This window comes from Rattus rattus, chromosome 2 (genome assembly GCF_011064425.1).
Source record: "Rattus rattus isolate New Zealand chromosome 2, Rrattus_CSIRO_v1, whole genome shotgun sequence".
NCBI lineage: Eukaryota > Metazoa > Chordata > Mammalia > Rodentia > Muridae > Rattus > Rattus rattus.
Genome location: NC_046155.1, coordinates 16,731,779 through 16,755,422, shown reverse-complemented (window position 1 = coordinate 16,755,422; position 23,644 = coordinate 16,731,779). Strand labels below are relative to the sequence as shown.

The 23,644-nt window shown below is 36.0% G+C and overlaps 1 protein-coding gene across 1 annotated transcript in view; it reads left to right on the top strand.

Annotated features, from left to right (window-relative positions):
• Vps13a (vacuolar protein sorting 13 homolog A) overlaps positions 1-23,644 on the top strand; it is a 210,438-nt gene that overhangs the window by 110,197 nt on the left and 76,597 nt on the right. The window contains exons 34-42 of the mRNA XM_032891688.1: positions 6,571-6,718; positions 10,314-10,464; positions 14,090-14,214; positions 14,944-15,113; positions 16,142-16,356; positions 17,249-17,481; positions 19,826-19,918; positions 20,466-20,822; positions 23,266-23,367. Of these exons, the coding sequence (XP_032747579.1) occupies positions 6,571-6,718; positions 10,314-10,464; positions 14,090-14,214; positions 14,944-15,113; positions 16,142-16,356; positions 17,249-17,481; positions 19,826-19,918; positions 20,466-20,822; positions 23,266-23,367 (1,594 nt within the window). The remainder of the gene's footprint in view (positions 1-6,570; positions 6,719-10,313; positions 10,465-14,089; positions 14,215-14,943; positions 15,114-16,141; positions 16,357-17,248; positions 17,482-19,825; positions 19,919-20,465; positions 20,823-23,265; positions 23,368-23,644) is intronic.

Below are 23,644 nucleotides of genomic sequence, written 5' to 3'. Positions count from 1 at the left end.
GTAGGTGCCCTTGCATTTGGAACATGGTTATTTAGGATTGAGAGTTCATCTTGGTGTATTTTTCCTTTGATGAATATGAAGTGTCCTTCCTTATCTTTTTTAATAACTTTTGGTTGAAAGTCAATTTTATTCGATATTAGAATGGGTACTCCAGCTTGTTTCCTTGGACCATTTGCTTGGAAAGTTGTTTTCCAGCCTTTTACTCTGAGGTAGTGAGTTGTGTTTCTGGCATGCAGCAAAATGCTGGGTCCTCTTTACATATCCAGTCTGTTAGTCTATGTTTTTTCCTTGGGGAATTGAGTCTATTGATGTTGAGAGATACTAAGGAATAGTGATTGTCGCTTTCTGTTATTTTTGTTGTTAGAGGTGGAATTAAGTTTTTGTGTCTCTCTTCTTTTGGTTTCATTGCAAGGAGATTACTTTCTTGCTTTTTGTACGGTCTAGTTTCTCTCCCTGTGTTGGAGTTTTCCATCTATTATCCTTTGTAGGGCTGGATTTGTAGAAAGATATTGTGTAAATTTGGTTTTGTCATGGAATATCTTGGTTTTTCCATCTATGTTAATTGAGAGTTTTGCTGGATACAGTTTTGCTGGGCTGGCATTTTTTTCTGTTAGTCGTCTGCATGAGATCTGTCCAGGATCTTCTGGCTTTCATACTCTCTGGTGAGAAGTCTGATGTAATTCTTATAGGTCTGCCTTTATATGTCACTCAACCTTTTTCCCTTACTGCTTTTAATATTCTTTCTTTGTTTTGTGAATTAGGTGTTTTGACTATTATGTGACGGGACGAATTTCTCTTCTGGTCCAATCTATTTGGAGTTCTTTAGGCTTTTTGTATGTTTTTGGGCATCTCTTCCTTTAGGTTAAGGAAGTTTTCTTCTATAATTTTGTATAATGTATTTACTTGCCCTTTATGTTGAGAGTCTAAGTTGGGCTAGGAGCTTTTTCTGTTTTACATTATCTTTGACAGTTGTGTGGATGTTTTCTATGGTATCTTCTGCTCCTGAGATTCTCTTTTCTATCTCATGTCTTCTGTTTATGATGCTTGCATCCATGACTCCTGATCTCTTCCTTAGGTTTTCTATCTCCAGTGTTGTCTCCCTTTGTGCTTTCTTTATTGTTTCTATTTCCATTTTTAAATCCTGGACAGTTTTGTTCAATTCCTTTGCCTGTTTGTTTGTATTTTTCTGTAATTCTTTGAGGGATTTTTGAATTTCCTCTTTACGGGCTTCTACTCGTTTACTTGCATTGTCCTGCATTTCTTTAAGGAGTTCTTTAAGGGAGTTCTTTAAGGAACTTCTTAAAGTCCTCCATCATCATCATCATAAAAAATGTGATTTTAAATCTAAATCCTGCTTTTCCGGTGTGTTTGGATATCTAGTGTTTTCTTTGGTGGGAGAACTGGGCTCTGATGATGCCAAGTCATCTTGTTTTCTCTTGCTTAGGGCCTTGCACTTGCCTCTAGTGATTGGGTTGTTCCTGGTGTTTGTTTGTCTCGATGTTTCTGACAGTGGTTTGACCCCCCCCCCAACCCCACCCCCCTGCCACACACACACTCAGACACCGTATAGGTCTCTGTGTCCGGACTCCTGTCAAAATGTTTTCCTGTTTTTTTCAGCCGTTTCTGGGAACAGGTGCTCTGCTCTCAGGTGTGTCAGCACTCCTGGAGACTGTCTTTCAGCTCTAGGTATGGGCAGGAATCAGAAGGGTCATGCCCCTGATTGCTCCTAGGTCCCTATGCCCAGGAGGCACAGCTGGCACTAGGTGATCACCTCCTTGGTGGGGACTGTGGGCAGAGGGTAGTCTCCTCTGACTCCTTAGGAGTGTCTGCACTTCTGAGGGTCCAGCTCTCTCCCCCATGGAATTTGGGTGCAGAGAGCTGTTTGACCGGTTCACTTCAGCTCTAAGTGCAGACCAGAACCACAGGTACCTGCAGCTGACTGTTCCTATATTCCTCTGTCCAGAGGCACTATGCAGTTTCCTCTTGACCAGGGGTGTGGGCTAAGCAGGTAGAAGTGGCAGTCTGTCCTGAGGTCTCAGGATGGTCTTGGTGTTCAGCTCTCCTAAAATTTTTAATTAATCATATTATTCATTTACATTTCAAATGATCTCATACTTCTTGTACTTTCTGGTTACCCCTCCACATCCCATCCTCTTCTCTCACCCCTCCCCTTTGCCTCTTATGATGGTGCTCCTCCACCAACTCACCCATTCCTGCCACACTGCTCTAGCATCCCCCTACATTCGGGCATCAAGCCTTCTTCCCCTCCCATTGAAATCAGATAGGACCATCCTCTGCTACATATGTATCTGGAGCCATGACTCTCTCTATGTATACTGTTTAGTTAGTGGTTTAGTCCCTCAGAGCTCTAGGTGGTCCAGTTAGTTGGTATTGTCCTTCTAATGGGGTTGTAATTCCGTTAGTTCCTTCAGTCCTTCTCCTAGCTCTTCCACGGGGTCCCTGAGCTCATCTGATGGTTGGTTGTATCTGCATCTGTATTGTTCAGGCTCTGGCAGAACCTCTCAGGGAACAGCCATATCAGGCTCCTGTCAGCAAGCACTTTGTGGCATCAGCAGTAGTGTCTCTTTTGGTGTCTGCAGATGGGATGGATCTCTAGGTGGGTTGGTCTCTGGATGGCCTGTCCTTCATGTTCCATTTTATGCCCCTCTCTTTCCTTTGGACAGGAACTTTTCTGGGTTAAAACTTAGGAGATGGGTGAGTTGCCCCATCCCTCACCTGGGAGCTGTGCCTATTTACTGGTCTCTACAGGTTCTCTCTCCCCTTTGTTGGGTGTTTTGGCTAAAGCCATTACCATTGGGTCCTGGGAGCCTCTTGCTTCCCAGGGGTCTGGGACTTTCTAGTTGCTACCCCCAGTTCCCATCCCCCACTGCTCCATGTTTCTATTCAATTTCCTGATCCTGTATATTTCTCTCCTATCCCTTCTAACACCTGATGCTGCTTACCTCCTTTCCCTCCCCTTCTCTGTTCCTCCCAGATTCCTTCCTCTACCTCCTGTGATTATTGTGTTCCCCCTTTACGGAATGAAGCATCTGTATTTTGGTCTTTCTTCTTAAGTTCCATGTGGTTTGTAGGTTGTATCCTGGGTATTCTGAGCTTTTGGGCTAAAATCCACTTATCAGTGCATACATACCATAGGTGTTCTTTTGTGTCTGGGTTACCTCACTCAGGTTAATATTAACAGAAAGCCCATATGTACATGGAAGCTGGACAACTCTCTACTCAGTGATAACTTGGTCAGGGAAGAAATAAAGAAATACTTTTAAGAAAAAGAAAGATTTTTAAGAATTTAATGAAAATGAAGGCACACGATGAAAGCAGTGCTAAAAGGAAAACGCATGGCCCTGAGTGCCTCCATAAAGAAATTTGAGAGACACTAGCAGCTTGACAGCACAGAACAAAAAGAAGCAAATACACCCCAAAGGTGTAAACTACAGGAAAGAATTAGAACTCAGGGCTGAAATCAACCAATTAGAAACAAAGAAAACTATACAAAGAATCAAAAAAAAAACAAAAAAAAAAAAAAACCCAGAAGCTGGTTCTTTGAGAAAATCAACAAGATAAACCCTTAGCCATATTAACCAAAAGGCACAGAGACAGATCCCAAATTCATAATTTAAAATTTTAACAAAATAGCCTACGATAGAAGAGAGAGAAAGGCATGTGGGAGAATGCATTGAGGACTTGCTAAAGATGAATTTATAGAATTTGAAGTTGTTTCTTCTAGTACTTCATATTGGTAATTCAGTAGCTTTGATTTGATGAAAAACCAAATTGTCGATAAGCAAATATTACTGAAATTATGGGAACTGGATTTTAGCTATTGAATGTTATATTGATGGGTAATAAAATAGAAGAACTAAAAGACAGGAATTTAGTGATATTATAAAAGAAAATAGAAATATTTTTAAATTGAAGATTCAGATTGTCTTAAAAGATGAGTTCAGACAAGTTTTGATGGATTGTATCATAAGTAGAAGGTAGCGAAATTGGGTGTTGTTTTTCTTAAAGTTATGATAAAAAATCACTGAAAATTATAGAACTCCATATTTCATTTGATATATTAAGTGAATGATACATTTAGTGAATAACCTATACTAATTTGTTTACATAACTCTAGAAGTTCCATAAATTACAGGAAACCTAGAGTGAGATATTTTTATTTTATTTTTGTTCAATGCTTAGTTGTTTGAGATAGCATGTGATATAGTAGGTCAGAATGCATGGCAATCCTCCTACCTTAGACTTTCAAGTGCTAATATTTCAAGAAGACACCATCACATCCATGAAAACCCATATTAATAACAGCTCATAGTATACAATAATAACTCTAACTCCAAACTAAAGCTATTTTATAAGCCTGGAGAATCTAAACTGAGAAAACTGTCTTATTTAGTTTAAAGAAATGATAGATATATGTTAAGTGACCTGCATTCAAAATAGATTCATGGCTTAAATATCAGTATTTGTAGGTACTTAAATATAATATAGTAGTTGTTTGTTGTATCTCTAAAATAATTAACTTTAGTTTTTATGGCTATAAAAACTGATTGCTATCTCTTTTAACTATCCCGAGTTTACAGTTAACTTATTTGTTTTGTTTGCGTATATATTTAACAGTATAATTATATTTTAAGTTTTTTGTTTTAAATTTTTTAGTAATATTTCTCAGTGCTTTTTCAAGTTCATATTTAAAGTTTTTATTTTTATGTAGAGATTTTATTTAGTCACTTATAACTGATTCAAATTAGATATCTGAATATTTAACTTAATGGACTCAGAATTATATTCTTGGTAGAGGGGACAGGGATGCTGGACTGTTGTACACATGAACTCACAGTGGTTATAACTATTTTTCTAGAGTGTTTTCAGCATATAGTTTAAAAATATTTTGTTTAGTGTTTTAGAAATGCACTTGTCTTTGTTAAGATATGTAAGTTAAATCAATTTCTTTTGCTATTATAAGTAAAAATAATATCAGGAGTGATATCTTTTTCTGTTTGTACTTATGTGGTATTTTGCCCAGTATTAGAAGATAAATCATTTCTGTATAATAAATTCTTAGAAATGGAATCAGTTACAGATCAGAACCATTTTTTCCTGAAAACCCATATTCAAAAATTCAATTTAGTTTTTTGTTTTATTAAACATAAGAGCAAAACACTTTGTATTTATGAGTACCTATTTAATCTCATTGTAAACATTTACTGATTACATGGAATATGCCAGCCATATGCCATGAGCTAAGTACTACTAGAATAATGTAAGAATAAGCTACACATGGCCTTTCTTTCATAAAACTTTCTGAGGCTATAAAGAAAAATGCATGAGTACACTCATGCACATAATGCACACATAATGTGTGCTTATACAACACATTAATAAGTTTTTAAAAGTCAAATTATGCTATTAATATTTATCAAATATAATGAAAAAGTTCCAGATATGTGTGAAGGTTTATAGGAGAAGTTATTGAATAGTAACTAGTAAAATTTCTTCCAAAGGAAGTAATCTTATTATGCAGCAATCACATATTTCTCTACAGAGAAGAAATTTATCCACAGATATTTATGGAGTTTTTATTTTCATGAAAAACAAAAACACATAATATTGTATAGCCATGTGTAATACATAAACATCAAAGTTTCATGTCTCTATGTATATTTCCCTGTAGGGTTTTAGATGTCTTTCCTTACTACCATTAGACTGAGATTTCAACTATTTATACTTATTGAAATGTAGTTTTATTCTAATGGCTTCATACCAGATATTCTGATAGATCCCTAATTACAAGCATATTATTAAGGGTGAGTTGAAGTCATGTCTTAACCTAGTTTCGGTTATTGAGAAATGCAAGCATTTTGAACTGAGAGGTGACAAGAAGAGAAAGGGCCAAGTGATCCATTTCTAAGCCGATTTTGCTATGAAGACAGTAAAATCTTGACCTTTCAAAAAAGATTTGAAGATAGTTAAGATATAAGGGATATTATTGTTAAATAACCATTATTGTCACTAAACAGTCCTAAGGAAGCTTCTGTGGACTTATAATGTCCTTAATGGAATTGGGCGACCTACTCCTTTTCAGGTTCACCATACCATCTGGAATGACATGTGGTGCATCTTTGTATGAAGTTGTACATATTCCACTGTTCTGATCCATAGATAGAGAAATATCATGTGCTGCAACTTTGTTTCTTATATAGAGTAGTGTGGTGTGATGCTATGTGTAGATAAAATGCTTTTTAATGAGATCTTCTGATTTTGTTTACTGATTTTATTGAGGTAATTCTACACAACTTAGTGATTTTGACCTTGCCCTGTTTGTAAAATCCTATTTTTAAGTCTTACCTCGCTATGATGCCTAATAGTTTAGAGAAAGTCACTTAGGTTTCTAGTGAGATGACACATCTCATATTGATATGAAATTGTATTTTTCTATACACAAATGTTGCCTGTGTCTTCTATTTAATAAAGAGCAATACTCTAAAATTAATCATACTCCTATGTTTTTTCTGCCTGAATGTATATAAAACAACTTATATTTTCCAATAGGTCTCAGTTTATGAATAATACATACCAGGAAGTGCTGGACCTGCTATTACCTTTGAACCTGGAAGTGATTGTTGAACGAAACTTATCTTGGGAATGGTACAAGGAAGTTCCTTGTTTTAATATAAAAGCTCAGCTAAAACCCATGGAGGTAATATTTTCACTGCTCTTGATTTCTGTTAGGTTTGGATAGTATTATCTTGGCAATATAAATTTCTTTACTAGATTTAAGAATAATCCAGTTGGTTAGAATTAAAATAGTAGCTTATAAGCTAGAATTCATTTAGTGTTCACTGTTCTTTGTCTGATTTGAGTGCCTGCTCTGTGCTAACCTTTATGCTAGATAGTAAAGATACATTGACAGAAATGCTGTGCTATGATGTCTTTGTCTTCATGAGATTTACCACTCTGAACTAGGTTGATTGTGAAGGTGGTCTAAAATATGTAGTTTATAGCAGGGAAGTAAAGAAGAAGAAAGTAAGCAAGGTCTGGGGAAAGAACTCAGTGACTGAAGCACTAGTGATATAAATAGACGTGAGAACTGAAGTTCTATTCTCTAAGGGAAAATGAAGCTGAGCAAGTACCGGGCCACCAGTGATCTCAGCACTGAGTGTGTAGAGACTGGACGCTTGGGGGCAAACTGGCTTCTAATGACAGAGACCCTGACCTCAGTCAATAAAGAAGGGAGCAATTGAGATGACACCGAACATCAACTTTGGGCCTCCGTTATGTAAATGTGCATGTGTCCTTACATACACATAAGTACCACACACATATTCAAAACAATATACAATTAAAAGTTATAATTTGAAATTAGTTAACATGAAGGAAATTTATTTGATGTTAGTAAAGAATTTATGGAAAGGTCTAGGCTTACAAAATTAATTGAGGAGTCATTAGTGATATTTGACACCATTGAAAAGTATGAAATAACTTAGCAAAGCCCGTGTGTGTGTGTGTGTGTGTGTGTGTGAGAGAGAGAGAGAGAGAGAGAGAGAGAGAGAGAGAGAGAGAGTTCTGAAACAAAGAGATAGATTACATTATGTATCACTTTATTTAGTAATTGGTTGATATTGCTTCACTAATAGAATAGCTATAAATTCATATTTTTCCCTATTGAACAGATAGAAATCAAAATTTTTGCATGTTTTGCTAATGTATTAGCAGCACACATTCTGGACTGTTTCTGCCTCTCAACCTACAACTTCACTCTCTGTTTATATAAAAGTTTTTATTCAGAAAAAACATTTTAGAAATTTTAGACTTTTAAGTCAGAATTATATTGAGATTCTAATACAAGCTAACTAGAAGTCTTTGATCTTAGTGTGTAGGTGCTTTCAGTTAAGTGGTTGAAGAGAGTGAATTATTTAAGGTAAATATTAAAAGTCTCTATGTTGTGCAGACTGTAGATCGAATGTCTGTCACCTACCAAAGATAAATAAGCAGATTTGTGTAAAGTAGAATTACTTCCTTTACAGTCTCCCAGGAAAAGTCCTTTGTAGGATGTTGAGGTGATGCTGCCACTTGCCTGTAAATAACTGGCTGTCTGTTGTCTGCTGAAAGACACTTGTGAGGAAGATGAGTCTTCCTTCTTTCCTGATTCCTGATTGGTTAGCCACTGTTGAGTACATTCGAGAACAGATGTATTTAGATCACTCCCTCTTAAATCTTGAGTGTCAATGACAGAATAGGACTGAACCTATTAATCTCATGCATGCACACCAATTACTTCACTTCGTGAGTGTTTTTAGCTTATAGCATGTTTTTAGGATTATTCTTAGAGCTTACTCTTACGTATAAGGTCTGTGGTCCTGGGATCCTTACAGCCCCTCCAACATCTCTCTCTGCTGCTTAACAAGAATATAGAATGATGACTAAAATCAGTATCTGATGGACATTTAATAGACTGTACTTATTAAGAGATGTAATTTGTGATTTTACTAGGTGCAATTCTTGTTTCATAGTAATCACCAATTAAGTGTTATAGTAGAAAAAAGTTAGACAACTGTAGATGTGACTATAAAGTAGTTAAGAAAGTTGTCTTAATTAAATTCATAAAATTAAGATGAATTCGGATCCCTAGAGTCCATGTTAAAAAAAAAAAAAAACGGTTTGTAATCTTAGCTCTTAAGAGGGTACACTGGTAGATAGATCCTCTTCCACGAGAGAGTCTCTCAAAAACAAAACAAAGAAGCAAAAAAGGTATATGCATATGTATGCACATTTATCCCCATCCCAAACATATACACAAAAGAATGAAGCTTGCAAGTTCTTTTTACATTATGCTTTCATATTAATTGCAGGTCTCCAGAGAAACATAAACAACACAAAAGTATGTGAGTCATGAGTAGTGTTTGATGAAGTTCAAAATTGGCAGGATAAATCTGTAGGATATTTAAACAAGAGAAAGAGGTATTTCCAAGTCAAAAGGCAGTCTGTTAGCAGAATTCTTGCTTGGGGAAGGTCAGGCCTTGCTGTTTTTTCTAAGTAAATGCCTTCACGTGATAGTTTGTGTAAGAATGGCCCCATACACTTATGTATCTGAATGCCTAGTCACTAGGAAGTAGAGCTGATGGGATTAGAAGCCCTGCCAGACACAGTCTCCTTCCTGGCCTGCTGGGCAGGATGTAGTTCTTAGCTCTGCTCCAGCACTGTGATGGCCTCCATGCCCCCTGCCATGATGGTAATGGACTAAACTTTGTGAAACTGTACATAAGCCTCCAATCACATTGTTTTCTTTTATAAAAGTTGCCTTGGTCATGGTGTCTCATGCAGCAAGAGAACAGTGACCAAAACCCGTCAGGTGATTAGATGAGGCCCTCTTACATTGTGGAAAGTAATGGAGTTTACTCATTCTTTTTTGAATTAAACATCAACTTAACCTTTACGAAAAGTAACCTTTATAGAAACATTTTGATTAATGTTTGAAAAAGCATTTAACTACTTAATATGACAAAGAGAACATGACACCCAGTTATCTGTCATGCCATTTCAGGTAGGTCTTTGCTGTTGGCGTAAGGCTAGGTTCAAAACAAAGAATTTGAAGTTATTTGTTGAATTAGTTCTTAATTATTTGTAAAGGGAAAGTGTCTTACTCTAGCTACAGTTTCTTATAAAATCAAGGTTGCATTCTTTTGTGAAAAACAAAACAATATAAATCATATTGTAAAATTTATTTTTCATTATACAGACGTTTGTTTATCCTGTATTTTTACAATAATGCGCCTCCTAATTAAAATCAAAATCTAAAGTGGTTACATGGCTACATAAAGGTGAAAGCTCACTTTAAAACTTTAAAAATGACTGAATTATATAGGACATCGATAAAAATAGTTTATTGGAATTGACAAAAATCTATATTTTATAAATTATTAATTACCACTTTTCTGCAAAAATCTTTAGAGCCTTTAAGAATTTATGGAAAACCAGTATACACTTCTCTTCTGTGAGTTTAGGAAGTGGGACTGTTAAAAGAGCAAATCTTGGCGTCAGAAGAAATGTCTCAGTGTTAAGAGAACTGGCTGCTCTTCCAGAGGACCTAGAAATTCCCAGTACTCACACGGCAGATTATAAATTATTTTAACTCTAGTTCTAGGGGACCCAATGCCCTTCTCTTCTGCCTTCTGTAAGAAGCAGACATGAATGTGTTGTACAGAAAAAACACCCATACACATAAAACAATTTTTAAAGCAAATCTTCTCTTTTGTGTATTTTCTTTTTGTAAAGTCTTACTTTGTTTTTAACAGTTCATTCTCAGTCAAGAAGATTTAACAACTGTCTTTCAAACATTGTATGGCAATATATGGTATGGACGAGATGTTCCCGCTCCATCTTCTGTAAATAAAGGCCCAGAGATCATGACCACTGAAGTCACCAGTACTTCCTACCATTCGGGAGGTGTGTGCTTAACCTGACTTTCGCTCAGGATCCTTTCTCCTCTCTTCTCTCTTGCCTCTCTATCCCCCAACTTTTCTCTCTTTAGTTGTTGGTAAAAGAGGACTTAATAATTCTCTAACTAGTTAGTTTCACTTAGGCAATTTTAAATGATCTGGTTTTAGTTAGTATTTTTAGTTTTTCTGCTGATTTTATATGTAATGTATGTATGTAATCAAAGTTCTTAGTTCTGTTGTGACAAAACTTAGAATTCTTGTTTTTCTTCCTTTAAATGCTTATATCCAGTTTTATAGCGTATGCAATAGATGGCTTCTTATATACTGATCGTTTAGGAATATCAGAATACTAGAAATATGACAATAGGATAATCACTGTAGATGATGGATTTTTAACAAAAGTTGGTGTCTTGGTTTGGATTTTATGGCTGTGAAGAGACACCGTGACCAAGGCAACTCATATGAAGGAAAACATTTAATTGGAGCTGGCTTACAGTTCAGAGATTCAGTCCATTATCGTCACAATGAGAAACATGTAGGCAGACGTGGTGCTGGAGGAGCTGAGAGTTCTACATCTTGATCTGCAGGCAGTAGACAAAAAGAGACTTGTGTGCCACACTGGGCATAGCTTGAACGTAGGAGACCTCAAAGCCTACCCCAACATAGCACACTTCCTCCAACAAAGCTACACCGATTCCAACAAGGCCACACCTCCTCAAAGTGTGACTCCCTGTGGACCAAGCATTCAAACATATGAGTCATGGAGGCCATTTCCAGTTAAACCATCACAGTTGGAGAGTTGGATGGATGAAAAATAATAAAAGAAATCATAATAGAAAAAAAACAACAAACCTTGTTTCAGTGTTAATGCCAAGGTGCTATGTAAATATGGCTGATTCTGACTGCACCAATCCATGAGCAGTAGGCTTAGTTAGGGTGCTAGGGTGATTATGCGGCTCAAAATTAAAATCAAGTTCTTGTTTTAATCTTTATATGCGACCCCAAATTTCTCGTTTTAAAGTAAAATCTGTTAATTCACAATGCCTGCTTTTCTAAAACCCTGAAATATTTTACAGCATAACTACTCAGAATCCTACACAAAAGTCAATATAATACAAAATTCCATTCTTTACTGTCAAATATGAGTAGCACCAAATGAGGTTAAAGCAATAGAGCACAGACATAAAAGAAACAAAGATGAACAAAACATTGTATTATGAGTGAAAAAGAAGAGGCACACTGAATTCTAGTGACAGTAGGTCAACAAGTACAACAGGGACTTCATGAGGACTTCACTATGAGGCGAAAATAATAATTAAGTGGGTTCTCCAAAAATAGAAGTTTTCTTGGAGACTACAAAGTACATGATTGCTCTTTTTTTTTTTTTAAATAACATTAAGCAGAGTAAGTGTTGAAGCATATGACCCAAGATAATAACCTATAGTATAAAGAATCAAACAACATGAATGGAAAGAGGAGATAAAATTAAGAGTGGTGCTCTAGTTCAGAAGTTCCTGTCACAGTATGCTAATTTTTAGTGGTAGAAATACCTCAGAGAGTGGAAGAAAAAGTTTGAAAGAACTAAGTTCAACCTGCAATAGGAAGTTGACCTATGACGCCTGTTCTCAACCATAGAGAACGCACGATTTCAACAAGTTGGGTGAACTAAGACTCATATGGAAACTCAATTTACTGACATTTTATGCCTAAAACAAGTAAGACTTAAAATTTCAGAGAAAAAGTCTGCCCTTGAGAGGCTTATAAAGAAGACTAAAAGGACAGTTGATCGTTGTTGTTGTTATTGTTGCCTTTTCAGTAAACCTGATAAAGTAGGACTGCTGGTTATAAAAGACAGTGAAACAATATTTCAAATTTTAAACAAGGTGATTTTGAAGCTAGGATTCTAAACATGATCAAATATTACTCCCAAATGTGAAAACAAAATAATTCTATTGTAGTTTACTCAAATCCTTTCAAATCCTCTTCTAAAGAAATTATTCTAGAAATATATCCCAGCAAGAGAAATGAAGACTGAGGAAAGAAGAGAACATATCAATACAATAACAGTAACCTTGAAGAACAGTAGGGATCCCAAAGTTGTCCTGTGGCTAGAAAGTCAGTGGGTTGCGAAGGGGTTCTCAGTGCCTTATGGTTTCGTAGTGCAGTGTTGGATTATTATACTCACCTCATTCTGAAGGCTTGGGTGGGAGGCTGAGTGGAATAATGTTCTCAGACAAAGAGACTTAGTACTACTCAGGGATACTTAGTATCCACAAGACTCTGGCTGTGATCCCTGATAATACAAAAGGAAGAGGAGGGGAACAGCATAGATTTCATAAAATATGTATAAAAAAATCAACTACCTATGTACATGACAAACTAGCTTCTGTTCTTAAATATCTGCTATAATAAGGTACAGGACTGAAATACCGTAAAGTTTACGTGATTTGGTATTAAATTATTTACTTGTAAAATAAGAGACCCTGTTTGTATTCGAGAGATACATTAATAAAGTTATCTAACAGAAACCCTTGTAGGTGGCCTTCTCTGGGCCAAGGAGTATCTGTGTTCTACGGCTGTTTGCCCATGTACTGAAAGCCACACATGAATGTGCAGAATCACAGATAATAAGAGAATAATTGTCACTAGCTGAAGATCAAGCAGGTGAAGAAAATGGTAAAATTCTTAAGGAGTTTTTAATGGCCCACAAGTGGCCAGTGTATAGATAGATGCTTGCCAAGCAATCCTAGAAACCTGAGTTGACTCAGTTTCAGTCCACAGAAGCTATTGTGTATCCACACACACACTAATGCCAAAAAAAAGTATTTCTTTATTGAAAAGACTAATAAAATTGATAATTCCTCAAGCAAGAATACTGAAACAAGAAAGAACACACATTACTGGTATCAGTTTTCAATAGATAGTATAGACCTCAAGCAGGATACAGAATAAGTGTGAGTAGGTATGAGTAACTTATGCAACAGAGATAAAATGTATACATGGAAAGAAAGAGAAGGGCTGGAGAGATGGCTCAATTTTATTAATCTTTTAAAAGTATTTTATTAAATTATTCAGTTAGTACATATACCATTTTAAGTAAATTTATCTCAGTTAATATAAATTACCTGGAATAGAAGTAGTATTTTTGTCTGAAGAAATTGTTTTGTTTGTATTATAAGTTAAATTAATATGTCCATGTGTATATATTTTTATTTAAAATTTAAGTATATAGAAAATAAAGGTTTTGAATCCAAATTAGAGCAGTTTTAAAATAACTTGTCTTAGTTTCTTTAAAGTAAAATTTTGAGTAAACACTGTTAGATACTATATATATGTGTGTGTATATATATGTATGTATATGTATATGTTCATGATTCTGGATTTATGAAAGTAGGATTGTAGTTTCTCAGAAGTTCTGAGTGTTTAATTCTCTCTCCCATTATTATGAAAGAGTGTTAATCCAGAGTTCCATGTGTAATTTTTAACCTTTTTAATTTTCTTGAATATCATTTTATTGTACCCATTAATCAATAATTTGATAGGTCTCAAGAGTGCTTTGATTACTCGGTCGTAGGATTGTTTTCTCCTGCTCTTAAGATTATTTTCCTTCTTCCTTCTCTTTAATTTATCAGCTACTATGGTGACCTCTGCTGTGGTGGAGGTGCATCCACAGGCTTCCCCGGCTAACATGACCCTGAATGTGAGTTTCCAGACCGATTATCTCATCATGACACTTTACAGTCCAGGGCCAGACCAGGTAAGTGAGGAATAGAAACTGTGTTCATATCTGTAAAGAAATTATGTCAATCAAAGATATAGAATTAATTAATAGTTCTATGAATTAATTGTTGTTAATGTTTTGTATTTTGTAGTATATGTTCCTCTGGAAGAAAGATTGATATTTTCAATAATTATCTTAGACATTTTTTATTGATTTATCTTTTATATAATAAAATATATGAAAAAAGTGTAAGTAATATATATATGTATACATACACACTCACACCCACCCACCCCCCCCACACACACATAATAAAAACACCTTTTCTTCAGATAGCCCTTTGAAAGTTGAGGATTTGGGGCTCAGTAGTCTGGTTAGCATGCACAAAGCCCTAGGTTCAGTCTATGTCCAGAAAAGAGTAAAAGAGAAGGGCCAAGTATGGTGGCAGGAAGGTTTGTTAGAGTTCAAGGGTAGAATAGACTACAAAGGACAGTCAGAGCCATACAGGGGATCCTCTCTGAACAACAGCAGCAGCAACAGCAACCACCACCACTACCACATCATCATCATCACCACCATCACCATCGCCGCCACCACCACCACCATCATCATCATATTAATAATAATAAATGAAAGTTAAAAGAGAAAGAAAATAGAGAAGTTGATGGTTCATATAGGCCGGAGTCATAACTTGTAGATAGTCCTATTGTAAAGTATTTTTGTTCTATGTTTCTGTGTAATTTTATGTGGATTTCTTTTCTACAGGCCTCCTTTACAGATGTTCGTGATCCTTCTCTAGAACTTGCTGAATTTAAACTGGAGAATATTATAAGTGATTTAAAAGTGTATACAGATGATTCTATAGTCTTTTATTTCTCATTAAAAAACTGTATTTTAGATGATAAAAGGCCACATGTCATGAAAGCCACTCCTAGGTATGTATTATCATTACTTTGAGCTATTAAAGGAAGATTGCCTCATTCTTATAGAACTCATCCTGAGAAAGTGCCTTCCATTCCAAGTGTCTGCCTGAGGGTTTGAGAACTGTACTTCACTATATCATGATACATGCTCACATTGGGAATGTTGATGAATTTTTTTAAAAAATATAGAAATAAATAGTATAATTAGATGGGAAATGTATGAAATCCTATGTTATGGTAAAAATGAACAAGGGACAATTTCTGTCAGTTCCCACAAGCAATCTGCTCGATCCAACTGCTACTCTGCCATGAGGTCCGCAAGCTACCCACTCCTAGATGTCTCCCTTTTAGCTGCCCTTTCTTCTGTGTGGTCCCCTAGGTGGTAGTTTAGCCCCTCCCCCTCCTACACGCACCATCTTGTTCTGTGGGCTCTGCGCATTCTCACTTCACACGGGGAACAGAACCAGATCCACATGCTCCAAGTGCCTCGCAGTCATTTCTTTTACACACTATTCTCTTTGGCCCAGTAAAATCCAAGTTCCAAAAACGTATAATTTTGCTATCAAATTTATATGTTAAATCCTCAATCTATAATTCATCCACAAAATAAATTCACTGCCAATTGATGCAGATATAAACTGCCAACCTAGACAAGATAAAATCGATCTAGTTCACCTAAATCTGAACCATCTCCCTCCATAGACTCCATCTTGGTCTCCTCCTTCCTCCTCTCTCCTTCCTAGACTTTTCCTCGCCTACCTCCTTCCTTGCCTTATCCTGGACCCACCTTGCGGCATAATGACATCATCCTACAACCCCGAAGAAAAGATAAACATTCAGAACTGTGAAAATTTTTAGATATAGTTTTTTCCCCCTTTGTGAAACAATTGTATTCTAGAAATGTTATAAGTTCATTATTCCCAAGATAAATGTTCTCAGAACCTTTGTTTGCTCTCAGTAACGATAGGGAGGTCTTTAAGCTTTACTATGCTTGGTTATTTTTACGTTCCCATACATAAACATTGCCGTTTTGTTTTCAGAATGATAGGACTGACTGTCGGCTTTGACAAGAAGGACATGGTGGATGTGAAGTACAGAAAAATCAGAGATGTTTTTGTGACTGATGTAGTTGTCCAAGAGATGTATGTTTGTGCAAGCGTGGAGTTTCTGATGACTGTTGCACGTGTCTTTTTTGATGCCTACATGACTAGTATAGCTTTAGAAACCAGTGTTCAAACATGGACTACTAGAGAAGGTTAGTTACCAAATAAAAATTTTAATGTCTGTATTGTTGCAACTATAGTTACCATGATTAGTCTTTCAATGATCAGAGTAGACACATTAAGAAATTAAAAATCTATTTTCTTAATAAGAAAATCTTAATGTGTTTTCTAAGGGGATCTGTAGATTGTGTTCTTAACATAATATTTTTATTAATTATTTTGTCAATTTTACATCATGTACCCTACACACTCACTTAACAGGGGCTCATGTAGCTCATGCTGTACTCAAACTCACTGATGAAGCTGAGGAACTTCTAATCCTCATGCTCCTCTCCTCCTCTTTGCCTGCTGACAGGAAGTACTGCTCTGTCTGGCCTTCATTGTTTGAAGGTGTGTGAATATGGGATTTGAAATTATGAGACTTGAGTGAATTGTTCTCTACAGTCAGTAACAAGCAGGAGAGATAACAAACCCAACTGTTCTTTAAAATTAAACATATTACTTTAATTTAAACTATTCATAAATTTTTGCATTCACTTTTAGCTTTTATTATATAGTTTTTCTGTTATATATTTTATATATTCATGATGATATAGTTGGAAGAGTATTGAGGTTGCAAATTTGACTTAGATCCATTCGTACCATTAAACAGTGGAGACTTTCCCCATACTCTGATTCATATCTAAGTAAATGGAGGCTTGCTGGAGGAGTGTGTTCATAGCATTTGCAGAGCTACTTCAGCTTACATTCCTATGAAGAGGGTCGTGGGGAGGATAAGTCCTGTCTCAAAAAGAAATACACAATAAATGCCTTTCAGATGATGGTTTTTTTAATTTTTCATATTGAATGAAGTATACCTATTCCTCTTAAACTCTTCATAAGTAATATTTGTAATCAAAATGTATGTGTTTACTTTTATTTTAGCACCTGTACAGGAATTAAGGAAGTGGGAAATGAATATTCTTATTAAAAACCCAGAAATTGTGTTTGTGGCTGACATGACAAGAAATGATGCTCCTGCCTTAGTCATTACGACACAGTGTGAAATTTGCTGCAAAGGAGAACCTGAAAGCAATACGGTGACTGCTGCCATTAAGGATTTCCAAGTCAGAGCATGCCCATTTCTTCCGGTCAAGAGAAAGGGCAGAGTCACCACTGTGAGTGCAGGATCTAATAATCTTCTCAGTTGCCATTTCTTTTGCACATTACTGTAACCTCTTCAGAAAAGGATTACTGTCTTTCTTTTCAGTCTTGTTAAAATTGACTTGCTATAGTTCTGAGTGCTAGCTGGCTCATGATTAAGAAAAACAGGGAAATAGAAAGTGGAATCTATGACTCGGCTGTTTTGGGATTATAGTTGTTCTGTTCACCATGCCCTTTTGGCTTGGGTATAGCTATATAACCTTGAAAAGCTCTGTTAGACGCCCTTATAGGAAGGAGAGGCCATGACTGGACAATCCTCATGCTCCTGACCTGGCAGCCTAAACCATAGGCCAGATTTTTAACGTGATCCAAGGAGCTCAAGAGCAGATCAGTACATGTTTACAACAGCTGTGGACCAGTTCAGAATCTGTGAATGGGAAAGTGCAGCAGGCGGTACTGTGATCCAGAGTGCGTGTGTATTGTACTTTACATTCTTACTCCTTGCTCATCCAGCCAATAAGTAAATCACAGATACATTCTGGCTTACAGAAGTATTGATCTTATGTTTTAAAAATTAGGATACAAAGTAGTCTACCTGCCCTTGTACAGTTTTAGAGCATAGTAGCGATACACTTCTCTTTCTAGAAACATGATGATGGTTACTGCTAAAGCTACCAAGAACACTCTTGGTAGAAATATCACCAAGAACAGTGCCTCTCCCTCCTCCCCGCAAAAGCACATAAAGAACATGGTATAGGAACATTGAGGGAGGGTAGGCTCAGTGACAGAAAACTTGCAATTTATGTTTTTCTTTTTGTTACTTAGAAAGTGGAACTTGTGACAAAATTCTTGTATATATAGTTAGGGAAAATAACAAGTTTCCTGGTTTCTTGCTGTGCATAGCAAAATTCTAGGAGGAAAAGAGAAAATTTAAACAAAGAAGCAGGACTTAATGCTTTCAATAATTCTCAGACTTTCCAAATGAAGGGAAAGCAAAGTCTGAAAACCATAAATGGATGCCCAACGCGTGTAAAGGAGTATGGTAGAATATGACTGTGTGACCGACGGTGCAGTCTTTCTCTAATGAGACTCTCAGGAAACTTTGGAGACGGTGAGATATTACTTGGGAGAGAAGCGACTATCAAGAGCCTAGAGGTTATAATTCTGCTTGCCATAATTAGGAAGAAGTTAATTCAGTAGTTATCCAGAATTAGTGAGGTTACTGTACTTACAGTTTTTCTTAGTGATCTGCAACTTTAACTTTTCTGTAAGGTTGGCCTTTTTATATCGATTTTACTGTGGAACACATAGTATCGCAGACTTCAGTATAGTGAAATAATGGCATAGCAGCCAGAGCTTCATGCGTTTTTCAGATATTTAAGCATATTCTTTAATAGTCTGGTAAGTCAGTGTCTGCTATGCTTGATTAAACTTGGTGCATGTCAGATAAGCCCCTCAGATTACCTAGTGAACTTTCAGAAGTAAATTAAGTGGTATATCTTCTTACCAGCAGGACAAGTGAAATAAAATGAAGTTGCTGTGCTATTTAGCTGGTGGGACTGAATCCTCGGAAAATAAGTACAGGAAAATAATTCTACATTTTACTTAGGGGATACAACTTGAAGCATCCTAAGGTCATGACCTGAGCATTTGCAAGCTATATAGTCCAAGCTTCGTAGCTCTCCTGCAATTACAGTAAAGCTATCACCCAGGGTGCTAGTCTTCTGAAGATCTCCCTCAGAACTCATTTTCTTCGCTTTTGTAGAAGACTCCCATTATCACATCAGGTTCTTCCTAGACCTGCTTTTATTATCATCGTTTCTTCTAGGCCAGAGTAAATGACCAAAAGAATGCTCTTATCAATGCTGGGGACTACAATAACTTCGAGAACTGAAGTACTAGCAGCATTGATGTAATTGTCCAATCACTGGGAACTATCTGATAGGTTACCATTGTATATGGCAAAACCTCCCTGTCATTAGTGTGTGCCAGTAGTGTTTGAGGTAAAACTGCTGCAGATCAGTTGATCTGTGTGTGACTAGCTTACGTGCTCATACCCAACATCAGAAATACTTTTGTTACCGTTCTTGCAGATCTCAGCATTCGCTCTGAGGTTCTTAGACTTCTTTAAATAAATGTCAGAATTGGGGTGTAGAAGATAAATGCTTCTTTGTGCATTGTCATATTTATATTATTGCTAATATATTTGTTTATATTTTATTTTAATAAAAAATAATAGTGTGTCAATTCGCTTTTTAGTTATATTATTTACTTTTAAAACATAATTATTATTAGAAAAGAGTTTAAGCAGAAATATTTTAAAACTTAAATATGAGTTTAATGATTTTTATTTTGTAGGTTTTGCAGCCTTGTGACTTGTTTTATCAGGCTACTCAGTTCGGTACAGATCCACAAACGATTGACATATCAGTAAAATCTCTTACACTAAAGGTAAGTTAAAGCAAACATTTTACGTTGATTTAGTGATAGGTCTGTCTCAGCTACTCAAGAAGCTGAAGTCTAAGAGTTATGAGTGCTTGGGCTCTGTCTGAAGTACAGAGCTCTAAGCCAATCTGGGCACTTTAGTGAGACCCTGTCTAACCACTACTACTACCACCAGAAATGGGACTGAAGTTATTGGTAAAGCACTTGTAGCATTCACTGGGCCCAGGTTGTACCCCTGGCTCACAAAATGAATAGTTTTGAAGTATATATTTTAACATTTATAAAATATTAATGGAAATTTCATGATGTTTGCTATATTTTATTGACTAAGGACTGTTTCATAGTTGATATCTAGTATACATACAATTGTCATATTTAATTGGTTTAATAATAACAAATATTTACAAATATTTTAACAAACTTATCTAAAAATTTTTGTAGTAGAAAATTACATTTATTATCTATAGTACATTTCTAGTTCACACTTAATTTAATTTTTCATGTTCATTCAGCAAATATATGGGATCCATTTTTAAATTTTTTTTTCATTTAGGTTTCACCAGTTATCATAAATACCATAATAACTGTTACTTCAGCACTGTATACAACTAAGGAGACTGTCCCCAAAGAAAGCACTTCTAATGTAGCACATTTATGGGACAAGAAGGATACAAAGAATCTAAAAATGTGGTTTCTTGAAGAATCAAATGAAACTGAAAAAGTAGTTCCCAAGGATGAAGTGATGCCAGGAGGAGAGACACTGAACTTAAATATTGATTCTATTTTTATTGTTCTTGAGGCTGGAATTGGTCATAGAACAGTTCCAATGCTATTGGCAAAGTCAAGCTTTTTGGGGGAAAGCAAAAACTGGAGGACATTAATAAACCTTCACTGTCAGCTTGAACTGGAAGTAAGTGTGTATATAAGGTTTTATAATGCTTCACATAGAATATTCTGGGATCTGTATATCACTGTTTAAATTGACTATATTATAAATAATCATACTGCTTTAGCGCTTTTAGAAAAAAAGTTTACAAATTTATGCCCTGGAGCGGTCACTCTGTGTTGTGTGTGTGTGTGTGTGTGTGTGTGTGTGTGTGTGTGTGTGTGTGTGTGTGTGAATATATATATATATATGTGTGTGTGTGTTGCTATAAAATTATAAAAAATAAAAGCTGTCTTTAACCCCAACTAGGTCTGGCACCACAGTGCCCTAAGATATCTGCTGGATATCTTGCTAGAAGCACACATTCCAATTCTGTGGTGGCCCAGACCAGCTGCCACACTTTCCTACACTCAAATCGTCACATAAAAGAACACACAGCACAGTAACCTTTGATCCAGTTGATAAGATATAATTGCCCACCTAAACATACAAAGCCCTGTACACATCCATACCATAAGAAGATTTATAACAACCTGTAAAGCGTGGAATCTTTTTTTTTTCTACATGAACTATATGATGATTAAACAACTAAAACATAAGAGAGTAATAGTCCTAAAGGACTAGGCAAAACAGTGTTTCAGGAGATCCACAATAATAATAATTGTGATATAAAACCATACAGCGTGGAATGTTAACGTCAGCCTCCATATTGTTTCTGCCTACTTTCTCCCCCTCCTCTTCCGTTCAGTCTCCTCCTCTTCCTTCAAACTTTTCTCCCGCCCATCCTTCCTTCTCGTCCAATGACAGGCCTCATTCTCTCTTCTACCTGCCTCACCTGTGACATCATCCCACATATATGTTCTACACACACACGCATACACACATTGCTTTTACGTGTCCATACTACATGTTTCAGCTGGTTTTTATAACCTTCAGAGGTAATACAATGGGAACGAGGGTGACAACTCAGCAGTGAGGAGCTACTTGCTCTTCCAGAGATCACAGTCTGATTCCCAGCCCCCATATCTGTCAGCTCACCACCTACAGCAACTCTGCCCCTGCCACTCTGGGGAAACCTGATACCAGCTTTGGCCCTCTTTGGGCATAGGCTATATTGACACAAACACTCATATGTACATATAAATAAAATGAAAATCATCTTTTAGTGAGATACCAATAGACAGTTGAAAATTCTCATTTTTAAGAACTAAAATGAATTTTTTCTTTGAAAAGGTAGATTAAATGTATGAATGCCTGGTAATCTCTCTTAATTATTAAAGAGTCACTACTAGGGATATTCTTGAGGTATACAGTGGTTGCTTAGCATATGTGAGGCCTTGGACTCTAATTCTAAACCCCACAAAAAATTTTTTTCAAGAGAAAAAAGGAACCACAGTAAATATTTTTTACCTTAGAATTTATAAAATTATTTTTATGGATATTTCAGATAAAATTAATTATGAAAGAGGCTGGAAATACAGGTCAGTCATGGGATATATGTATGTGTAGCACTAATCTTAATACCAGTGCTGCAGAAACAGAAAAATTACATGGTTATCTCCAGTAATACTTAATTAAAATTATTTCACTTCATATTTATTAGAAAATAATCTAATAGTCTATATTATAAAAGTGAGGGGTGAGGGGTTGGGATTTAGCTCAGTGGTGAGCGCTTGCCTAGGGAAGCGCAAGGCCCTGGGTTGGGTCCCCAGCTCTGAAAAAAAAAAGAACAAAAAAAAAAAAAAAAAAAAAAAGTGAGGGTGAAAATTTAAAAGCTTCTATTTTTAAATGAAATAGAATTATGTCCTAACAGAATCGTAACTGATTATGACAACACTGCATGTTTTTAAATTGTGGTTAGGATTATAGGCATTTTGTAGAGGACTTTATCTGTGCTATCTAAGAGGTTCAGGGCTCTCAAACACTGAAATCAAGCGGAGGGCAGGAAAGTTCATTACAGTACCACAGACACACTGCATCTTAAATCATAGTCATTGGTAGTAGATTGGCAAGTTTTAAGGTGTCAGTAATAGGTAATAGATGAATGCAGGACTTGCTGCTTGGTACAGGAGAGGCACCAATGAAAGGTGTGCTTTTGAAAGGGTTATAGGGTTTATAGAAAGACTCTGGCAACCAGGGTTCAATTCCCAGGACCCATGTGGTGCAAAAAGAAAGAACTGACTCCTATAAGTTCTCTTCTGACTGAAATATGTGTACATATGTGTAAATAAATGAATGTTAAAAGGAGGTTCTGTTGTACTTAAATGTGAAGGTGAAATTTGGTCTCCAAAGGTAAGCCAAATGAAGAAAGGATGGAAGGAGTATGTGTACACAACTACTGACACGTAGATGAGTTTTGTACAGAAGAACTAGCACAGTCACAAGGCATGGTGGCGAGAGATAGCACTTTAAAATTATTTTACATAATAGAATGTTTTATTTCAAAAACTAAAAATTCTCATTTTAGGTTCACTATTTTAATGAAATGTTTGGTGTTTGGGAACCTTTACTGGAACCCTTAGAAATTGATCAGAGTGATGATTTTAGACCTTGGAATCTTGGCATCAAGGTATGTATATGTATGTTATTTTCTTAAAGGAGTTTCAGGTTTACTACAGAATTGTCAAGTATAGTTCCTGAATATATCCTCTTCATATATTTAGCCTTATTAACAGGCTCAATCAAATTATATTTGAAGTCTGAGGAAGAGCTTAAAAGGAAAAGCTTTCCAGAGCTTTTGAGGATATCCATACTACATTACACAGTTTATTTATTTGCTTATTTACTGATTCGTTTGTTATTTGTTTGTGAGTGGTTGATTCGTATGAATATATGTCTGTACAACA